At 24.8% G+C, this 14,646-nt stretch overlaps 7 protein-coding genes across 7 annotated transcripts; 6 read left to right on the plus strand and 1 right to left on the minus strand.

The window, feature by feature from the left end:
- Nucleotides 1-2,028: 2,028 nt before the first annotated feature.
- Nucleotides 2,029-2,637, plus strand: ENU1_206880 (hypothetical protein; the record flags this gene model as incomplete). The annotated part of the gene is made up of 1 exon (XM_008862276.1): nucleotides 2,029-2,637. The coding sequence occupies one exon, from the start codon at nucleotides 2,029-2,031 to the stop codon at nucleotides 2,635-2,637; it is 609 nt and encodes a 202-aa protein (XP_008860498.1).
- A 694-nt stretch (nucleotides 2,638-3,331) lies between these two features.
- ENU1_206890 (transcriptional regulator cudA, putative) lies at nucleotides 3,332-4,725 on the plus strand (the record flags this gene model as incomplete). The annotated part of the gene is made up of 3 exons (XM_008862277.1): nucleotides 3,332-3,544; nucleotides 3,607-3,830; nucleotides 3,972-4,725. 3 exons carry the CDS (start codon nucleotides 3,332-3,334, stop codon nucleotides 4,723-4,725), a joined length of 1,191 nt encoding a protein of 396 aa, XP_008860499.1.
- A 1,150-nt stretch (nucleotides 4,726-5,875) lies between these two features.
- ENU1_206900 (dynamin family protein) lies at nucleotides 5,876-7,867 on the minus strand (the record flags this gene model as incomplete). Its single annotated transcript, XM_008862278.1, has 1 exon — nucleotides 5,876-7,867. One exon carries the CDS (start codon nucleotides 7,865-7,867, stop codon nucleotides 5,876-5,878), a length of 1,992 nt encoding a protein of 663 aa, XP_008860500.1.
- An 888-nt stretch (nucleotides 7,868-8,755) lies between these two features.
- Nucleotides 8,756-9,270, plus strand: ENU1_206910 (hypothetical protein; the record flags this gene model as incomplete). Its single annotated transcript, XM_008862279.1, has 3 exons — nucleotides 8,756-8,893; nucleotides 8,943-9,146; nucleotides 9,193-9,270. The coding sequence occupies 3 exons, from the start codon at nucleotides 8,756-8,758 to the stop codon at nucleotides 9,268-9,270; spliced, it is 420 nt and encodes a 139-aa protein (XP_008860501.1).
- Nucleotides 9,271-9,873: 603 nt separating this feature from the next.
- ENU1_206920 (hypothetical protein) lies at nucleotides 9,874-10,518 on the plus strand (the record flags this gene model as incomplete). The annotated part of the gene is made up of 1 exon (XM_008862280.1): nucleotides 9,874-10,518. One exon carries the CDS (start codon nucleotides 9,874-9,876, stop codon nucleotides 10,516-10,518), a length of 645 nt encoding a protein of 214 aa, XP_008860502.1.
- A 230-nt stretch (nucleotides 10,519-10,748) lies between these two features.
- ENU1_206930 (glycosyl hydrolase, family 31 protein) lies at nucleotides 10,749-13,277 on the plus strand (the record flags this gene model as incomplete). Its single annotated transcript, XM_008862281.1, has 1 exon — nucleotides 10,749-13,277. One exon carries the CDS (start codon nucleotides 10,749-10,751, stop codon nucleotides 13,275-13,277), a length of 2,529 nt encoding a protein of 842 aa, XP_008860503.1.
- Nucleotides 13,278-13,405: 128 nt separating this feature from the next.
- Nucleotides 13,406-14,428, plus strand: ENU1_206940 (TolA family protein, putative; the record flags this gene model as incomplete). Its single annotated transcript, XM_008862282.1, has 1 exon — nucleotides 13,406-14,428. The coding sequence occupies one exon, from the start codon at nucleotides 13,406-13,408 to the stop codon at nucleotides 14,426-14,428; it is 1,023 nt and encodes a 340-aa protein (XP_008860504.1).
- Between the last annotated feature and the right edge of the window lie 218 nt (nucleotides 14,429-14,646).

Here is a 14,646-nt window from a genome sequence, read left to right on the forward strand (position 1 = left end):
AATATGAATGTTTCAATAATCTCTTTTAATAATTAAATAGAGTCTTTCTAATTAAAGTTAATTAATTTATTAGCTTGGTTTTTATATATAATTTTATTATTTAATTGTAGAAATTTTATGTCTCTTTTTTGTGGAAATACTTTTAGAGGTTTTTTGTTTTGTTTTTCAGTATTTTATTTAATGTTTACAATTGTATTTGTTTAAATAATAATAATAAATTCATAATGTTATGTTAGTTATATTATCTTTTATTTAATATATCTTCCATTTATAATTTATCCAAAAGTACGACAAGAAAGAAATGTTGTTTATCACAAATGTAAATAAAAAGAGAATATAAAAAGTACCCAAAAAATAGTGTCAAATAATCAGAAGAACTGTTAAAGTATAATACAAAAATGAATAAAATAAATTGGACATACATTTTGTTATTTATGTCATTTAAAAGTAAAATTTTTATAATAATTATTCAATTGTTAATATCAAAACATTTAGCTAAACTATTTTTAATGAACTAATGATTAATAGAATTACGATAGATAATATTAACTATAATAAACTCATTATAAATTTAATTTGAAAAATGAATATAATTATTATTTTTATATAACCCAATAATGAAGTGAATATTTTATTATTATTTACAACATTAATGCTTTTATTAATATAAAATTTATCACAAACAATAAGGTATTCTACATAGTATCAAATATTAATACTATTAATTTTCTTTTTAATATAATGAAATATTCTATACTCTAGTAATTATATATTTATTCGTAGTTACAAGTATTCTGTTAATTAATTTATCAACTAGTATACAACTAGTAATATATTTTTGAAAGTATATATTATTTATCATTAATCTTTACAATTTTTACAATAAAGATGAAAGAAAGATAATGTTTTATAATATCACATAGTAATTTTTATTTTCAAATAAAAATAGAATCTAGTCATTATTTATTAATGTCTTTTATTAAGTATTAAATAATAACTCTTATTGAACATATTTTAAATACTTTCTTTATTATTTGTCTTTTCTTTGTCAATGAGGAAATTGTCACAGTTTTAATGTTCTATTTAATATATTTTAATTAATTTATTATAACATTCATTTTAAAAAAAAATTTATTTGAGTAAAAAGAATTCTTTTGTTAATTTTATCAAACAAACAATATATCAAATATGGTTAAATTAAAATTTTTATTTAATTATTATAGTCAGGTTGAAACAAATGGAAATACTAGCAACTATTTTCAAAAAGACTATCCTTTTTGTCTATTTTATTTTTGGTTATTCTTCATTAACTACCAGTTTTTATCTATCTTTTTTCATTCATAAAACAAAATAATTCTAATTTTAGTTACTAATCCTATTTAATGTCATTATATTAGTAAAATAAAAGTATAGAATGTTAATTATTGAATTAAAATAATTTTTATTTTATTCAGAATAAAATACATCTTATTTTTTTAATATATCAAATGAAATTTCAAATTTCTTATTAACTTCTTCAATACATAAAGTCTAATATTTCATTATCACAAAAATTATATTCATTACATAAAACAATTTAAATTGTTTCAGTAATCTTATTTAACAAGACGTATTAATTTTATTTTTAATAACTAGCAACATTTTTAATGTTTTAAACCTAAAATTCTGATAATCTTATATTTAGAGTAGTCCCTCAAAAATGAAGTAACTTGAATTTGTTTTATTAAAATTAAGATATTAATGAATGTGTCATATTTGAATATTAGTTTTTGTTTTGAATAATAAAATTAAAAATATGAAAGATAAAATGTTTTACATCGGAAATTAAAAACAATGCTTTTCGAAGAAGAATTTTCTAATACATCAATAATAAATATAAATTCTATAACAAGGATAAATGACATTAAATAAATAAGACAGTCACACATTCAATTTAAATAAAGTTTAATTACGAATATGTCTATTAGTTGTCTTTTTTACCATTTTCTTTCAAAATCAGAAAATAACTTAAATCTAATAAATCAGTTAATGTCTCTAAATATCAATAAAGACAATCACAAAGATAGTTTAAATAGTTATGACCCTGAGGATATATATGATTACCTTAATAACTCTCAAAGGAGTATAGGTCCGATTAGCTATTCACTTGAACAAAAAATTTTAAATGATCCTCTAGGTGATAGTATTATTGAAAATGAGCCAATCCCTAAAGGAAATGATGAACTATTAAATAAAATTAAAGAAGAAACAAAAACCAATAAAGAAATCAGCAAAAGTAAAACCCAACCACCTGTTATTGGTATAACAGGTGTTGTTGAAAATAATCAATCTAATGAAGAACAAAACGAAAAGCCACAAGAAAATGTTATTCCTCCAATCCTTCCTGAAACTAAAGAAATCCCTAAAATGAATGCCCTAGAAGTAAAAAAAACAGAACAAAAACCAATTGAAATTATACAAGAAGAAGAAGTAAGTAATGACAATCAACAATACACTACTAAAGAAAAAAAAGGATGGTTTAATTCACTAGATGGTACTCATTATTTTGTGATTATTATGGTAAGTATTATTGTCTTTATTATTAATTACACAATTTTACGTGTATTAGTAACTTTAGATAATAAATACCATCAATAAATTTGATTTATTTTTAAACTTTTTTTGTTTTTCTTATTGTAAAATTATTTTTATGTTTTTTTTTGTTATTTAAACAATCTAAAAAGTTTATTTCAAGTTTTAAGTAAGTAAAAATAGATCATTTGAAATTTGATATTTATTGTTTAAATAAATTATTTTTAATGAATTTAATTTCAGTTATAATTTAATGATATGAAATATTGATATATTATTGTTATTGATTTATTTTGTTATTTTATTTTTTTTCTCTTATCTTTTTGTTATATTTAATACAATTTTTTTAAATATTGTATGTATAACAATTTTTATTTTATTATTGTTAGTTTTGTTGTTTATTTTTTTTTTTGATATTGTTTAGTTTGTTTCTTTTATATTACTTATAATAATTCATAACATTATTTACTATTTGAAACGTTTAATAAAGTCATAGTAGTCAGAATAATATACACTATAATAATGAGTGATACTGGTATTATTAAATAATGACATTACACATAACTTTATTTGAGTAATAATAGTGGAGTAGTTATAGTGGATAATTCATTTTCTGCTCTTATGATAGTTTATGATTTTATAAAATGTTTTGATTAATGAAGATTTTTTTTTTGATAGAAAAATTAATAAAAAGTGAAGAAAAGAAAAAAAAAGAGAAAGGGTAAATTTAAGTTCATATTTTCTTTTTTACTTCTTCAGTATGCAAGATACTACAAGTCATCAAGGACAGTTTTTAGTTACTTGTCAACATAAATTACCAAAAGAAGAACGAATTGAAGCAGATGGGACAACAAAAGAAGTTCATGTAGTAATAAAGCAAAGTTCATTTATAGTTTCTATCTCATCAGAGAGTATTATATTAGAAGGGTGTAATGTTGATTGTTCATTAGTATATGATAATGATGGATTAACTGTTTGTTAATAAAAGGAACATACAAAATAAACAGGAAATAATAAATATTAATTTATATTTAGGAAGTTCATTATATTAATCAAAAACCAATTTCATTTACGGCACAATTATCTTCACCAAATAGAATAACATGTGATGTACGTATATTAGTATTATCAAGTCAACATGAAGATATGCTATTTAAAGTAATATTTAAATTAACAAATAAAAAAGGAGAACAAATCGCAACATTACATTCATTTCCTATTAGAGTTATTTCAAAAGCTGATGGTAAAAAGAAAGTACCGTTTGTTTATAGTTTTTAATAAAATATTGCATAAAATATTTCTTTGTACTATTTAATAGAATGTTTATTATTTGATTATATATATTTAATATTAATTTATTCTTATTCTTATAGATACATGTATTTATACTAATCTTTTAGAAATTCTAAACCTCCTAAACTTCCTTCCTCTATTAAACCAGAACAAAAGAGTAAAGTTCTTACTCAGTCTCATCTTCCTGTATCAACTCCTGTCATTCAGTCTCTTTCTTCTCCTTCTCAACAAAATATAGAAATACAACCTGCTGCTTTACAAAATGCTAATGAACAACCTGAAGAATCTGTACTACAAATATTACAATACCAACAATCAATTTTACGTGATTTGACACAACAAACTAATGTCAATCCTTTATGTTCTCCTTTGGTTGGTTTGATTAATTCTTATCAACAACTTCCCCAAAACCAAAGAATTCCACAGTTATTAAGAATTATATCAAGTCTTAATCCTCAAGAAAATGCCTTAATTAGTGAATTAGTATCTTTAATTGCTGGAATTAATACATCTGTTCAAACGGACCCTCAACAACAAATAGTACAACCTTTCCAAACTTTCGCTCAACCTGCATCTGCTTATCAAAACAATGTTCAACAACAGTTTAATACTTCAAATAACAATGTCACTAATCAATTTCAACAATTACCCACTCCTCCTATTACAATTCCTATACCTACTTCTGCTTCAAATCAAATAAATCAACAAAGTGTTTCTAGTACTTCTCAACCTCCATTATCAGATAATACTACTTCTCAACCTCATTTCCAAACATCTTCACCACATTCATTTTCACCACAACATTATTCATTTAATGGAAATAACGATACTTCATTTTATCCAGACACTAGTAATAATTGATTGTTCAGATTTTCAAATTAAGTTGAAAACCTATATTTATTTAACATATAGTACAGAGTATTATTTATTGAAAGCAATTTAATAGAGTAATTGTTATTTTATTGTGTATTGCCTTGAAGATGTTAAATTTTATCTCTTACTTCTTTTTTGCTTTGTCATGGTTTTTTTTATTTTTATAACAAAAACATTATTGTGAGTGATTATTAAAACTAAAGTTGTCTAATCTAATTAATATTGATGTATTAATTTAATACGATTTATTTTATTCATACAAATACTTTCTTTGTTAAAACTATTTCATAAACTTAAAGCATTTTGTTTTTCTAATTTGTATTATTAACAAGTTATTGTTGTATATTCTTTATGTTAATTATTTTAATATTGAATATTTCATTTTTCTATCTTTTGTTTAATTTTCCTTATTACTGAAAAATTAATTCTTGTCACAAAATCCATAAGATTGAAAATTACCTTAATGTTATGTTTCAATCAATATTTTACAAGAATATAAAGTACATTTTCCATTATTTTTAATAATTCTATCTTTCATTACAATTTGTCTAGATATTTTATCTATATATAAAATGAATGATTGTACTTTAAAATATATTTTCTTTATATTTACAAAGTCTATTCTTACTTTAATAATGACATATATTTATTTTTCTTTTTTGAATAGAAATCTTTTTATATAAAAGAATCAATTAAATAGTTGTTGATAAAAATAACAAATAATAACAAGTCATTTCTTTTTCATTGATTGTATTTTATATCTTGTTTGACTTAATTATTAGAGAGTTAAATTCTTTCTTTCAACTATTAATTTCTGTATAATTAATATAAATACAAAAAACTAAAACAAGAAAAGATAAATTATAATAATACTAATATATACAACTCTTTTTTTATTATTTTTTCAAATTCAAATGATTTATAAGAACAACCAATGAGGAGGTTTATGTATCTTTCATAAAACAAGAACACTTTCTTTCATTATTTTTATAAGATTAAATTAAAAGAATTTTATTATTGTAAAAGAAAATATTCCAATGTTATAATAAATAACAAAAATTAAAATTTAAGAAATTTTGAAAATAAGTTGATATTGAATAAAATTACTTGAAAATAACATTCAAATTAAAGTAATTTTTTAGAAGCATTGATCTCTTACTTGATTAATAATATCTAATGCCTTTTTAAGTGCTTCAAGATTTTGTTTGACAACTTTTCTTTCATTAACAATAGCAGGATTTTCTGCAAGAAGGTCTTGTAATAAAGCTTCATTATATAATTTTTTAATTAACTCTTTTTGTAAACTATCTCTTGTTTTAAATACTAAGAAGTGAATGACAGCTTTTGGAACAAGATCTTTAATACTTTTTCTAACAATAAGAAGGTAATCTTTACATAAATTTCTAATCAAATTAATTTCTCTCATTTCTCTTTGATTAGTATGATCTACTCTAATACTGGTTGTTATACTTTCTTTTGGAACGTGTTGTTGTTGTGGTTTAGCTTGATTTTTGTTAATTTGTCCAGCAAAGAAACTTGATTTTACTGGTTTTTTAGCCTCATATTGTTGTACGTTCTTTGTGTTATTTGGGTCAATGGTGACGACAGTATCAATTCCATCTTGTGGAGTTTTCATAGCATCATCAGCTTCTTTTAATACTTTAGTTGTATCAAAATCCGGATGACTTGTATTAATATAGTCTGCCTCAATATCAATAAGGTCTTGTACCATTCTATGTGTTTGAGTCATATAATCATTCATTACTTCAGTTGATGCTTGAATAAGTGCTTCTCTAAATCTATCATATTTTTCAATATTGTCTTTAGCGATTTTACCTACAATAACTTTCATTTCTCTATAAACATTATCAACACAATTATGACAAGTACCTTCGAAATTTCTAACTTGTTTAGAAATTAGATTTTCAAAAGCACTTTGTGGTACATAAAGACATGGTCGAGTTCCACTTGCATTTTTAATAGCTGTTAAAATATCAACATCTTTAATTCCAGAAAGAATGTCTTGATTATCAATAGTTGGTCTAAAGTTATTTTCAAACACACTAAAGATCTTTGCACCTCCAGAAATTTCATGGGTATGGATATTAGTATCAGTTCCATTTAATGCAGCAGCAAAAGAACCAGAAAATTTCATAATCTGTTGAAGTGATAATGAAAGAAGATTTTCATCATCTGGTTTAATGTCTTCATATCTTGATCTTGCCTTTTCATAACATTGATTAATTTGTTGTTTTAATCCAGGTAGACATTTTTGAATATGTTGAAGAAGAAGAACGTTAAGTCTATTTACCATATATTCTGTACCCATTCGTTCAGCAATAGAACAATATACTGGATGATTTTCAAAAAATTCTTTTTCATGTCTTAATGAAGTTTTAACATCTACCCCATTATTAATATCTTGTTGTGATCTATTAACCACTCCTATATATCCAAGTTTTAATGGATATACTCTTCCCATTAAAACATCCATTGAATTAGTTCCTTTATCTTCTAAGTCAAGTTTAGTTAATACACCAATAGTTCTTTCTCCTTCTGGGTCAACATCTTTTGCAACTTGAAGGGCATCAGAATTTGCAATATCAATATTCCCAGCAGTAACAGCAAGAATTAAAGCATTACTTGGTGATGCATATTCATAAACCATATCTCTTAAATTTTTAACCATTTCTGCTGTTTGTCCATTAATATTAACTTTTACTAAACCTGGAAGATCAACTAATGTTAAATCAACAACAGAAGATGAATATATTCTTAATCTAATTGGTACACTTGAAACATTTCTACCAGGACAAGTACGTTCAGTTTCTCTTGTAATTTCATTTCTTATTTCTCCAAAATCTGTAAATTTACGATCACCTGTATGTTCAAATTGTCCATAGTCTTCAGCAACATTACTTCTAACACATTGCACAATAAGTGGTCGTCGAGTAACAATACCAGAACCTCGAGGAAGAAAGTCTTTTCCAACAACATGTTCTAATACTGAAGACTTTCCAGATGACTGTGATCCAACAACAACAATTTGTGGAAGAGGTAATGTGTTTGGAAGACCTGCAGCTGTAAAGACGTCTTGTAAACTATTAATTACTGGAATTAATCTTTGCATTTATATTTTAATGATTTTGAGTTGTAAGTTCTTTTCCTTTAAATGGTAGTTCTTGACGAATTTCCTTCTTTTTTTTTTTCTTTTGTTATGTTTGGAAATGTCATTCTGCTTAAATATTCTTTTTTGTTTTTATTCTTTTCTATAGTTCTTTTTATTGTTATGTTTTTATTTCAAATATACTCTTATTATTTTTTTTTATTTAATTCTTTTTCTTGAAGTTTTTATTGTGTAATATATAACATTATTTTATGTTGTTAATAAAAATTAAAATTAATATAACAAAAAATTAATTCACTTTCTAACTGACAAATTAACCAATTCAAATTGAATAACTTTGAAACATACTTTTAAATAAAAGAATTTATTTAAAAAAAAACAATTATTCTATTGATAACTTTTATTTTTTTTTAATTATTTCATTTCTCTAAAAATAATTAGATTCAATACCTCATTTATATATCATTCATTATCAATTGTTCAAGTTGTAGTTCCACTAAAAGTCTTCATCATATTTCTACTTATTTATTTTTTTTTTTACTAATGTTATAATAAAAACAAAATTAATTAATTCTTAAATAACAAAATTTTATTTATCCTTCACTACAAAATGTTTTTAAAACTATAGTTTTAAACAAGCTATTCTCTTTAAATTTAATAAAGAAAATTAAAATAGTTTTTTTTTACTCAGATATAAGTTATTTAATCAATTATTTTAAATTTATTAATTTGTATATTTTATTGTAAGTTTTAGAGACTCTAAAAATTTTAGTTTTATCTGAAGTAAATTGAAAAGAATTTATTAATATTTTTCAATTAAAAATAATGTTTTTATTTACATTATATGTTATGAATAGCTAAAAAAAAAAAAGAAAAACTAAAAAAGAGAAAATGGAACAAACACAAATTGAACCACCATTTCAAAGAGAAATGAGAGGAGTCATTTCTACAGCAATAGATGAAAATATTGATGCTTTAGAAGAAACTCTTATTGATATTAAAGTAACATCTGCCAATGTTATATATAATGTTTGAATTAGTAATAATAAAATAAAAATACTTCTACTCAATACCGTAGGCTATTGACTCATATGCAGATTATATATCAAGTATATTAGATAATAAAATCACAGAATTAATGAATCATCATTTAGGAAGTGAAGACACAACCCCAATAACACCACTTATTTCTATTGAACCCATTATAGAAGAATTAAATTATACTATGAATGCAACAAATAAAAAAGAAGTCCAACCTCAACAAAATATTTCAATGACAAAAGTTTGTTTTTTATTACACTTAATATAAACTTTAAATAACATACTAGAAAATCAATGACCTTTTACTAAATGATTTAAAAGAAACAGAACAATTATTTATTGAATTAGAAACTCATTTTCATTAATCCATTCTTTTTTTTTATTATTCTGATTTTGTGTATTTAGTATTTAGCAAATACTTTTGAATAGATAATACCATTTTGTGATGATCCAAAGTTCTTTCAATCTTTTTTTTATTGATAAAGTCAGATTTTCTTTAGATTTTTTTAAGTCAAAAAAAAAATTGAAGATTATTGGTTACATTATTTTATCATATGAAAGTCAAATAAATGAATTTAGTTTTTGTACATCAAATCATATATCTTAATTAAGATATAATAAGAAACAAAAGACAATTTATTGGAAGAACGCTAAAAATACTCAAACATTCTTTTTATTGAAAGAATATTCATAATGACACAAAATATTCAACCCAACATGAATAATAAAAAAACAATTAACTTACAACCCAAGACGGAAAACAACAACAACCCTATTTCTAGTCTTTATTCATTTATACAATAAGAGTATAATTGAAACACTAAGTTATAATTAGATCAAACCTCAGTTTTGCATGAAAAAATGTTCATTATATAATTAAAGCTCTTTTCTATAGATAAAAATAAAAATAATAAACCCCTATTAATTTCTAGATAGAACTAATCATTATTGATTTTGATTAAGTAACTATGCAAACCGAAGAGACACTACATAAGAATGATATTCATTTAGAGTATAAAATAAAGAATTCTAAAGGAAAAGAAATTAGTTTAGAATGGAAAAAAGAAACTGGGTATAAAAGAAAGTACCAATTTAGAGAAAAAAGAAATTACCAAGTTGCTCAACAAAGTATTTTTCTTGCATTATTAAATGATTATTTTGAGATTGAATTACTTCCTCCAATCAAAAGATCAAATGTTGCTATTCAATTATTAAGAATTAATCGTTTAGTTCATGGAAAAGATTCTATTTTATTTAATTTAGTAGTAGAACATCGATGTAATGACTTATTCCAAAAAGATATTGAAAATGGTGTTTCAATAAAAACTGCTATGAGAAGAATGGAGACATATAAAATTAGTGAAGGACTTCATTTATTGATAGACCTTTTATTTGAATTAGGGTATATATTTGTTTCTCGAATCACAAAAGGAGCTCAAGGTTCTCAAAGAATTGAGACTGTAAAAGAAATTTGGAGAAATGGAAAAATAATTTTAGAAAAGAATGATATTGAAGAAATTGGAACAAAAATTAATTCATATCTCTCTAATGAAATTAAAAGTCAAAGTAATTATACTGTTTCTAGAGGGTTAAATCTTCTTAAGATTGAATGAAAAATTAACATTGTTTTTATTATCAATTATTTGTTATTCATATTATTTTATTTATTATTTTATTGATGAAATTATTGCCAAGTGTCATATATTATTACTTCAAGATAAATTATAGATGAAATTTATGAATAAATTAATAAATCCTTTTTATTATTATAATTATTTTATTAATAAAATAGTTATAATAAATTTATAAATATTTATTGATCTGGAATTTATTTAATTCTATTATGTTCCTTTTCTTCTCTATTATTGCTTTTGTCATTGCAATACCTAATAAACCTCCTACTTGTTCTAGTAGGTCATGGTGTAATTTAAATAGGTTTAGACCTGTTTCTCATTATAATGCAGATGTACGTTCATATAGATATACCAATAATATTTTATCATTTAAGCTTAAGCCAACTTGGAGTATAAATAAGAACATTCAATTAAATATCATTTCATTAGGTGATAATCAGTTGTATATTAGATATACTTATCCTTCTATTGAACATGTTAGATTTAATATTCCAACAAACACTGCTTATAAACCTCTTAAACCACAAGAAATTACATTAATATCTTCTAGTGCTCAAGTAGCTAATTTCAAAGCCGGAACAACTTTATTTTCAGTTTATAAAAATGCATCAGTTGTAATTGATAATGACTTGTGCATTGGATGTACTGGACAATTCCTTTATAGAGAAGATACTAAAAGTGATTATTATCCAGTAGGAATTGATGTAGAATTTCCAACTAAAAGATTATTTGGATCTGGTAAGAATGTACATCAACCACTTCCTTTAACCGATAAGTCTAAAGGAGCTTTTACTGAGCCATATCATTTTTATGCTTCTGGATATACTAAATTCCCTGTTAATTCTACTCACCCACAATATGGTAATTTACCTGTCTTTATATCTCATAAAGGAGGTAAATCAACTGCAGTATTATATACAAATCCAACAGATACATTTATTGATCATGAACTCTATAACAATAAGGCTAAATTACTTATTACTTCAGAAGATAGTGATCTTTCTTTCTTTATTATTTCAAAATCAAATCCACAAGAGTTATTTAAGAGTTATTATTCATTAACTGGTGTTTCTTTTATGCCACCAAGATTTTCTCTTGGATTCCATAATAGTAAATGGGGTTATAACTCTCAAACTATTGTTGAAGGTGTTGATAATGATGCTGATAAATATGAATTTATGTATGACGCTTTATGGCTTGATATTGAACACACACAACGTAAACGATATTTCACTTGGGGATCATCTTTCCCACATCCTTTAAAATTACAAGAACAATTAAAATCAAAGAATAGATATCTTGTCACAATTCAAGATTGTCATATTGCATCAGACAATGGTTATTATGTTCATGATGAAGGTAAACAAGGAAATTATTTCATTAAGAAAGGTATTAATAATACTGATGATTACACAGGTGAGTGTTGGCCTTTAAAATCTAATTGGGTAGATTTCTTATCAGAAGAAGCTAGAAATTGGTGGGCTGGATTATACTCATTTGATAAATACAAAGACACAACTGAAATAGTTTATGCATGGAACGATATGAATGAGCCAACTGAATTTGATATACAAGACTTATTAGTTAAGAAAGAAGCTGTTCATAAAGGAGGTATTCTTCACAAAAATGTACATAACCTTTATGGTATGTTACAACAAATGTCTACCCAAAAAGGATTATTAGAGAGAACAAACAATAAGTATAGACCATTTGTTTTAACAAGATCATATTATATTGGTTCACAAAAGTATGGTGCTATGTGGACTGGAGATTCTGATGCTACTTGGGAATATTTGTCTAGTCAAGTTAGTCAGTTAGTTAATATTAATATGCTTGGATTTTTATGTGGTGGAGATGTTGGAGGATTTGCTCATAACCCATCCACTGAATTATTAATTCGTTGGTATCAAGCTGGTGCATTACAACCATTCTTCAGACAACATTCTAGTCAAACAGCTAGTAGAAGAGAGCCATGGTTATTTGAACAAAGTGTTAGTGATAGACTAAAATATGCAGTTAATTTAAGATATCAAATGTTACCATATTGGTACTCTTTGTGGTATTATCATAGAGTTGATTATAAACCAGTAATTAGAGCAATGTATTATTCATTCCCAGAATCAGATGATTTATTTGATAATGAGAATCAATACATGATTGGTGACGCTTTATTAGCATCACCAGTAATTCAAGAAGGAGAAACAAATCATCAAGTACAAATTCCTAAAGGTAAATGGTACGATTACTTTAATAATAGTAATGTATATAATGGACCAATGAATTTAGTAATTCCAGTTACTTTGGACTCTATCCCATTATTTGGAAGAGGAGGTTATATCATTACTGAGAGAATGGTTACTAAGGGAAGAAAATCTGGATCAGAATCTGAAAAGAATGATTATCTTCGAGTTGTTATTTATGATAATATGGGAAGTGCTGAAGGTAAATTCTATACTGATGATGGTATTAGTGTTGATAACTCTGATAATTATGTTGCTGTTACTATGACTATGCATAACTATTCATTTGATTACACCGTTCAAGGAGATTATTTGTATGGTGAGTTTATTAATGAATTTGTTTTAGTTACTGAGAAAAAGTTTACCAAAGCACTTATTATAAGAGATGGTGAAGAAACTGAACTTAAATTTACTCAAGAAAATGGTAGATTGGTCATTACTGATTTTAACAACCACTTCAGTTCCCAATGGACTCATTGGTCTATTCGTTTCGAATAATTGATTTCTTTTCTTTTTTCTTCGTAAGATCTATAAAATATTAAAAAGTTCAATTTGATGTCAAACTATTATGAGAAAAGAACTTAAAAAAGGTGAATCTTATTAAGATATAGTCAAAATTATAAGTTATGGGAGATCAAGAAACCTTCAAAGCTCTTAATAAGAAGTGTTTTAAAGAACAAGCCATTTGGATGTTAAATGCTTTATGGCCAACACATAAAGATACAGTGGCTGAAGAAATATGGAAATTTGCTCAAATGTTTTCAGAATTTGAGATTGAGAATCACGAAAATGGATGTGATCTTGACGAGTTAAATATGCACCGTGTTTTTGAAAAACTTGGAAATCAAAAAACTGTTCAAGAAATGCGTTCTCAATTAAAACAAGCTGGAGTAGAAAACTTTAAAAAAGTTGGAATGCTTCATTTCCTTACTTACTATTATGGCATGGATTGGCATAAAGTTGCTAATGCTCCACAAGGTGACAATACTGCTGAGTTAGATAAAGCCCAAAAATTACTTGACGAAGTCTCTAAACAATTAGAAGAATGTCAAAAAAAGGCTGAAGAGTCTAAGAAATCTGCTGAAGCTGCCGCTGAAAAAGCTACTGCTTCTAAGAAATCTGCTGAAGCTGCCGCTGCTAGACAAAAAGAAGCACAAGCCGCAGAAGAAGAAGTTACAAAAGCTTTAAATGAAGTTAAAGCACAGGAACAAGCTAAAGAAGATAAAAGAAAAGCACTTCAAAAGAAGATAGAAACTGCTGGATTAGTTGCTAAGAATGCTGCTATCCAAGAATTAGCTAAACTTGATAGTGAAGACGATTTACCTTTAAGAAGAGCTAAAACTACTCTTGAAGCTGCTCAAAGAAAAGTTGCTAAAGCTCTTAAAATTGCTACTGAGGCAAAAGAAAAGGCTGATAATGATGCTACTGTTGCTCAAGAATCACAAAAGAAAGCTGACGAAGCCGCTAAAGAAGCTGAACAAGCAGTTGAAAGTACACAAAAGAAAATGGAAGAGGCTGAAGCTTATCTTGCTGAACAAAAAGCTGCTGCTGGAGGAAGTGGACAAGGAACAATGTGGTGGATTCAAAGAGAACTTGATGAAAAGAAGAAGTATATGCCAATGAGAAAAGGAGGTGTTGCAAAGCATTAACAATTTAGTCAATTTGAATTTTTTTCATTAATTTTTTATTCATTGAATATTTACTAATACCATATTATTTATACTAACTTTGACTACCCTTTTTATAATATCTTTTTTGGTTTTTTATTTTCAATGTTTTTAACTTTCAAGTATTTAATTCTTTCATTTGTTTAATTTATTATTGACAATAAAATCAGTTTTAATGAATTAATGAATATAATAGAATT

This window comes from Entamoeba nuttalli (genome assembly GCF_000257125.1).
Source record: "Entamoeba nuttalli P19 unplaced genomic scaffold asmbl_9859, whole genome shotgun sequence".
Taxonomy (NCBI): Eukaryota; Evosea; order Mastigamoebida; family Endamoebidae; genus Entamoeba; species Entamoeba nuttalli.